The 7,834-nt window shown below is 38.4% G+C and overlaps 1 protein-coding gene across 1 annotated transcript in view; it reads right to left on the bottom strand.

The window, feature by feature from the left end:
- Positions 1-7,834, bottom strand: part of LOC106869540 (DNA (cytosine-5)-methyltransferase 3B) — a 46,023-nt gene that overhangs the window by 20,836 nt on the left and 17,353 nt on the right. Inside the window, exons 6-8 of the mRNA XM_052971321.1 lie at positions 4,206-4,322; positions 3,250-3,294; positions 301-386 (exon numbers count right to left, since the gene is read on the bottom strand). Coding sequence (XP_052827281.1) covers positions 301-386; positions 3,250-3,294; positions 4,206-4,322 — 248 coding nt within the window. The remainder of the gene's footprint in view (positions 1-300; positions 387-3,249; positions 3,295-4,205; positions 4,323-7,834) is intronic.

Genomic DNA, 7,834 nt, shown 5'->3' with positions numbered 1-7,834 from the left:
GTTTAGTATTGCGAATCTAGGAGGAAGGTATTGAGCTGAGTGGCAATGACTCTTTTCAGGCAGTTACAGGTAGAAATGATAGGATCTTAGGGAGGAAGTATATGATATGTATTGACATGTGTGTTTTGCATCCCTGTCTGTTGTAATAAGCAGCAAAAGTTGGTGAAAGGAAGGTTATCAGGCCACGAAAATTTTATCCCAAAGAAACTGTCCAACCCATGCTAGTATGGAAAAGGAAGTATGAAATGAGAAAGAGGAGGATACACAGGCATATACATGTGAAAAATATAAAATAATTACCTTGCACTGCTCACAGAGTCCTCCTTCAAACAATGGATGCTGTGCCACAATCGTTTTGTCTGATGACTTACAGCCAATACAGATTTCTGGAAAAAAGACAATATTATTTACACTGTGCCATATTTATTACCACCACTACCAACAGCACTGTGATGTCACCAACAACTGAATGTTTAAGGACACTTGTAACATAATACTCCTTCCCTCTTTATCTGTTCACTTTTCTTTATCTGAACAGCATAACAATATGTTTTGCTTCTACTGTAAGAGAGAAAGATATTAACTATTTTAATTGAATTACTACCATTAACACAAGCCCTGCTTTTATGTTCCCTACCCACCAAAATATCTTATGAAAGAATAAACCACAACATTTTCAGTTATGTTTCAGTTGTATCTTCTCATGAAGTCATACATTTAACATGTTGAGTGTAAGCTAGGATGTCCGTGTAAATGTGTGCAGTAGCCGTACCATCCAAGATATGTGAACAGTACTTGAATGTGGGTCACATGTGAGATTTTTAGATCAAGAAATGATGAAGAGTAAAGTGTTCCCTGAATCCAAAGATGAGACCTTGTTATTGTGATCTAAGAAAAATATCGTTGGTAAACTTATATATGTTAGATCCCGATGGCAGATTTCCTGAGATTCAGAGGTATAATATTTGTAGTAATTTGGCAGGCTTCACTTGTATATTATTCCTATATAGGAAACGTTTGATGCTGTGCCATATCACTGTTTAAGATGTTAAAACCCTTATCTGCAATAAAAGAGGCTGGGAGATGCCATTATGAAAGACTGTTGAATGTGGAGAATGAATGGGTGAGGAGAGTCTGCCAAATGTCGACCCAGTTAAGGGACCAACTATCCAAATCAACAGTACCTTGGTAGATAAAGCAATTAAGGATATAAAGACAGGGAAAGCACCCGGCCCATCAGGAATCACCACTGAGATGCTTAAAATATCTGGCGGTGTGGGTTATGGTCTAGTCCATATTGTAAATCAGGTGGTTCATGAAGGAGTCATACCCAATAACTGGTGTAGCAGTACCATAGTCAACTGCCACAAAGGTAAAGGTGATGCCTTAGATAGAAATAATTACAGAGGTATCAGTTTGTTGGATCATCCTCTTCCCAATTAATTAGGTAGAGAGTTAGTCTAGATGAGATGCAGTTTGGTTTTGTGCCAGGTAGAAGCACCAGTGATGCTATATTTCTGGTAAGGCAGCTGCAGCAGAAATACCTAGCCAAAGATAAACCTCTGTACTTAGCTTTTGTTGACTTGGAGAAAGCTTTTGACAGGGTCCCCTGATCCCTTATCTGGTGGTCAATGCGGAAACTAGGGAGAGCTGTACAAGCCATGTACAAGAACGCTTCCTGTAAAGTGAGGGTTAGCAACGAGTACAGCAAAGAATTCAGGGTACAAGTAAGGGTTCACCAAGGATTGGTCCTCACCCCCCCCCCTCTTGCTCATCATAGTCTTCCAGGCTATAAAAGAGGAATTTAGGACAGGCTGCCCGAGAGCTCCTCTATGCAAATGACCTTGTTCTTACAGCCGAATCACAACTAGAGAAGTTTCATGTATGGAAGCAAGGTCTAGAATTGAAGGGCCTTAGAGTTAACTTAGCAAAAACCAAAGTCTTAGTAAGTAGGAAGGCAGACAAATCATAAATCCCTTAGTTAAGGCATAGATGGAAACTCCATAAGATACACCCGGTGTAAGCTTTGGACATGTAAGAGGTGGAGCAATATCAGAGAAAGGTTAACAGGGAAAATAGCTTTTGTGTGTAAAAGATGCACATACAATAAACACCGAATATATACAGAAAATAGACTCGATTAACTGCCAGTGGGGTAGGCTAGAGGTAATTGATAGCTTCCGTCAACTAGGTGACCAAGTTAGTAGCGGAGTGGATGTTCCAAGAGGATAAGGCTGGGCAAAGTGCAGAGAGCTTCTACTTCTGCTGACAAAAAAGGGTCTCTCCCTCAGAGTGAAATGCAGATTGTATGATGCCTGTGTGCAAACAGCTATGCTACACAGCAGTGAAACATGGGCTGTGACAGCCAAGGACATGCTTAGGATTGAAAGAAATGAAGCCAGCATGCTTTGCTGGCTGTGCAATGTCAGTGTGCATATTCGACAGAGTGTAAGCATCTTGAGAGAAAAGTTAGGCATATGAGGCATCAGATGTAGTGAGCAAGAGAGAGACTACTTTGCTGGTCATGTGATGCATATGGATGAGGACAGCTATGTAAAGAAGTGCTGATCTCTAACTGTGGAGGGAATCTGTGGTAGAGGAAGACATGGTAGGGGGTGGTCAAGCATGATCTTCAAACTTTGGACCTCACAAAAGTAACGACTAGCATCTGAGACCTTTGGCGATATGCTGTGCTTGAGAAGACTCATGAAGCCAAGTGAAATCACAGTCGTGGCAGATACTGGTGCCATGCAACTGGCACCTGTACCAGTGGCATGTAATAAGCACCTTTCAAGTATTGGGTCCCATGGAGGCAAAATGTCTGATGCCAGTGACACATGAAAAGCTCCTTTCATGTGTTGGGCTTCACGGAGACAAGGACCAAGACCTTTGTCATTATGTCATGCTTGAGAAGAAGACCCATCAAGCCAAGCAAAATCACAGTTGTGGCAGATACTGGTGTCGTGCAAATGGCACCCATGCTGGTAGCACGTAAAAACACCCATTAAACTCTCAGAGTGGTTGGCATTAGGAAGGGCATCCAGATATAGAAACGATGCCAAATCACACTGGAGTTTGGTGCAGCCTTCCAGCTTTCCAGCCCTGGTCAAACCGTCCAACTCATGCCAGCGTGGACAACAGATGCTAAATGATGATGATGATGAAAGAGTATAACAACTTTTATTGAAATTAATATATTACTGGTAATAAATTTAACAATAAAATAAAAAAATAATATGAGTGACTCACCTTGAATTTTTACTTGATTAGTCTTCAGTTTATTTATGAGATCATCTGTTAAAAGTCGAAATCAAAATATTTCAATAAATTTAGAAATATTTTATTAGAGCAGTTGAATGAAGCAGCATCATTAGAGCATTGTACAAAATACCTTGCTAAATTTGTTCCCACTCTTTACATATTAACTTCAAATCCAACTCGTGTCAACTCTGCCTCTCATCCTTCCAGGCTCAATAAGATAAAGTACTTATTAAATACTAAGGTTGATTTAATCAACTAAATTGTCTCCCAAAAGTTTTAGACTTTGTACCCAAAATTAGAAATCATTAACTTGATAATGACTAGAATTATTAAAATTCTATCAGAGGCTAAATGTGAAAAAGAAGACGAAAGCATAAATCATCTCGTAAGTGAATATGAAATAAGCTAACGCAAAATGAGTAAAGCACAGGCATGACTATGTCGGGAAAAGGTGGATAGGTATGTCCGCCAAGTATGTGGTTGCCATAAAAGTAGTATGAACATGGACCAAAGATTGTGAGGGTGAATAATAATTATAGGATTCTTGATCATGCTATTAAGGCAAGGCAACCAGATATGATTGTAGAGGGCAAGCAAAAAAAAAAGAAAACAATGTAAGATCACAGACATGGCAATAACATATGAGAATAGAGTAGATAGAAAAGAAATTGAGAAATATCAGACCTAACCACACAGATGAGATTGAACGAGACAAAAGGTAAAATATATTTTCCTTGCTAACTGGTGCACTTGGCATAGCAGCCAAACTACTGCAGAAGAAACAAAAGAATATTGGAATTGTTCACTTGAAGAAGTAAAATACTATCTTGTATTCTGCAAGAAAGGTTCTTGAGATCTGAGGAGACTGGTTATCATCAAACCTCAAGGCAACATCCCTACTGTTTTCATTACTAATTATCAGATAGAAGCAAACTGTATCTCACTGTTTTCAAAAAGTGGATTAGGTGGGGATGATACACGAACTGGTCCTTCCTCTATATTTTCAGCTGTCTTGAATATTGGTTGTAGCTTTCGTTTAACAAATTGTGGATATGGATCTCCTGAAGTGAAAAATATGAAAACAATATTATATAACTGTTGACGTAATAATGAAAATTTATTTTATATATGTACGGCAGATTGTAAAAACAAATTCATTATAAGAAACAGGAATGGCTATATGGTGGAGACGATTACTTCAAAATCAGATTCAATCCTAGTTTGATCAGTTCCTTTCCAGTGAATTTAATGACCAGAAAATGGGTAGAAGCCCTTTGTGTGTGTGTGTGCGCGCGCATGGTATTTTAGTTTATGCCTGACAGCAGTAATATTGGACTGTTTAAGAATATGTAACTTAGTGGTTCAATAAAATGGACTGGTAAAATAAATACTGGGAACAATTTGACATAACCCTCCAGGATGGTGCCCTAGCAAGGTCACAGTCCAATGCCGCAAATCAAGCAAAATAACAGATGCTGCTAAAAGAAATATGAAATTGTTGGAGAAGGCTGTGGAAGTTACAGAAGGGGTTATTGCAAAACTGGGTAAGGATAAGATATATTTAGATGAAAGGCAAGTTGGCATTTTTCTAGGAAGAGGTGTTACTAATGCAAAGTTATGAGACAACTGCAAGAGAAATGTATGACTGAATAAACCCCTATACCTAGTGTTTGTCAATCTATGGAAGGCCTTTAACAAGGTCCCTCATACTATAATTTAGTGATCACTTAGGAAACTGTGAATAGATGAACGATTTCTGAGGACCATACCAGTTATATACAAAGGGCAGTCAGCAAGATGAAAATCAGCAAAACAGTACAGTGGTGAATTTAGTATGTTGGTGGAAGCACATCAAGGACTCAGTTCTCGGTCCTTTCCAATTTATTATACTCCTCCAAGCCATGCCAGAGGTATTTAAGACAGGCTGCCCTTAGGAACACTAATATTTTAATGACTTAACTCTTATATAGCAAATTCAGAAGAACTGGAGCAGAAATTCCACAAATGGAAGCAGAATGTAGAACTGAAGGCCCTTAAAGTAAACTAAGTGAAAACAAAAAATTTATCAAGTACCTTCTGGCATCAGGGAAATGGTTATGCTTCACCTGTAGGAAAGGAATCAGAAGAAATTCTATGAGGTACCCAGTGTAATCAATGGACACACAAAAGGTGTAGTGGGATCACAAATGGGTTGACCAAGAAGATAGATTTCATGTGAACTGGGACAGTAAGCACTTGGGAATACTCTCAAATGCTTAGACTGCTTTTGTTATCTAGGTGACTAAACTAGCAACAGGGGTGGCTGTTTTGAAAATGTGATAGCTAGAATAAGATAACATAGGATATAGTTTAAAGAACTATTATCTCTAGTGGCAACAAAGAGCTTACTTTTCAAGATGAAAGGTAAATTATATGATGCTTGTGTGCAAAGTACACTGTACATAGCAGCAAGAATGGCTTATAAATGCAAAGGACTTGCAAAGACTAGAAAGAAATGAGGCAAGCATGTGCCATGTTAGTGTGCATGAAATGAGAAGCAAACAAGCAGCAGATATAGTACATAAAAAGAGACTGCACTTGTATGGGTGATGTGAATGGGAGACTTGGGAGGAAAATGTGAAAAATTATGCCAAGATGTTATAGCTAATGAAAATGATAAATGATGGATTCAACTGATGATTCATGATACTGTTGAAAGGTTCAAGATCCAGTACAATTTAATGCATACACCATTTCCCTATGATTTTGTACATGCACACACTGTCTGCTGCCCATTTTACATCCCATCACCATCTATTCTCCTAACAATTTGGATCTATTCTGTATCCACTTATCTCTTCTACTCACTGTGCCGTGCTACCAATAACTGAAAGGAAATTATCCCCTTTTTGCATATTGAATATTTCCCCCTTCCCCATACCTCCACTACATATATCCTGCTCCCCTCCTTCCTCTTATGTCATGATGCTTGAATAGGGAGGGGTTGCACTCTGGCAACTTTTACCCACCATCACTGATTTTTCAGTCACCATGATCTCTTGGAAATGTTATCTTGAAGATATGCCACAGCCCCATTTTATCACCTAATCTTTCCTCCATGAACCACTCTAACTATTCATATATAATGCAAGGTAGCACTGCATCTCCTCCATTATTATTATTCTGACTCCCTCACTCTAATCCTTTACCTTTCCCTCCCATTACTCACCCATGTGTAACAGTGTAGTACATCCCCCATCACCACTATCCTCTCACTCTCTCAGTAACCACTTTATCTAATACTGTCTTTGTTAGTCTTTCCCCTATCACACTCTGTCAACCTATACTGGTATGGGCAGACAGACTGGGTTCGCATTACTCAACCCATTCTATAACCATTTTGTCTCCTTCACACTAATGTCTAACATTACTCTTTCCCTCTCCACTACCTCCATTAGTCTTATACTTTACACAGTTCCTTCTGTTATTCTCTCCAGTACCATCCTCTCACAATAAATCTTTTCCTTGCATCTTGAGGAATCTTTTTTCACATTGCCGGGTGACCTAAACAGTGCTGGTGCCACAAAAAATATCCAGTAGTTTCCTTAAGTTGACCTCTATAGTGCTGGTACCATAAAAAGAAAAAAGAAGCTATTCCTGTTATACTCTGTGAAGTGGTTGATGTAAGGAAGTTCACCCCAGCCACAGAAACCAGAAGAAAAATGAAATATTAGAGCAGGGCATAATACTCTAACCCACCGAATCCCATCAAACTGTCCGACCCATGTTATCATGGATACCAAACAGATGTAAAATGATGATTTTATAAATATATATATTTATATAGGTAAATGATAGGATTGCTTCAATATTTCAGGGGTAGTCTGAAGTATCTAAGCAACCAGGGGATATTTAAATCCGAAGGCACTCCTGGAAATTAATTGTGTGGGTACCGTCTTCGTTAGAAGGTATCCAGAGGCAGGTAATTTATTGTTTAAACCGCAGTTTATATATATTTATATACATACACATACTTTTAAGAGTAACAGGCAATGTCGAACAAGATTGTTTAACTATTAAAAACAATGGCTCATTTATCACAAAACTCAAAACCTATTCCTAAAATCTCTCTAAGAGATCAACACAGTAGTTGTACCGAGAAGTAATATCTGTAGCCACCTTAACATGGCTGCCCATTCGAGCAGACTATACTGCACCGCAAGAGAACATCTCCTCTAGCCGGTTAATAATGCACAGCTGCGGTCCCATCACTAGGAGGTGGTAGGTGTTCACTCCCCTGCTTGCAATTTTATCAGATGCAGCCGTGCATCGTTAACCAGTTAGAGGAGATGTCTTCTTGGGGTTAAAAAACCGCAGTAGAATCCATGTTAAGGTGGCTACAATTATTACTTGTCAGTACAACTACTGCGTTGATCTCTTAGGGAGATTTTATAACTAACATTTTTGCTTGTTGCAGAATCAGTGACTGTGTGTCTGCTTGAAATAAATAAATAAATAAATAAATAAATAAATATATATATATATATATATATATATATATATATATATATATATATATATATATATATATATA

Source organism: Octopus bimaculoides, chromosome 10 (assembly GCF_001194135.2).
Source record: "Octopus bimaculoides isolate UCB-OBI-ISO-001 chromosome 10, ASM119413v2, whole genome shotgun sequence".
NCBI classification, from domain to species: Eukaryota; Metazoa; Mollusca; class Cephalopoda; order Octopoda; family Octopodidae; genus Octopus; species Octopus bimaculoides.
Note: the sequence above shows the minus strand (reverse complement) of the source record. Positions and strands in the feature narration are given on the sequence as shown.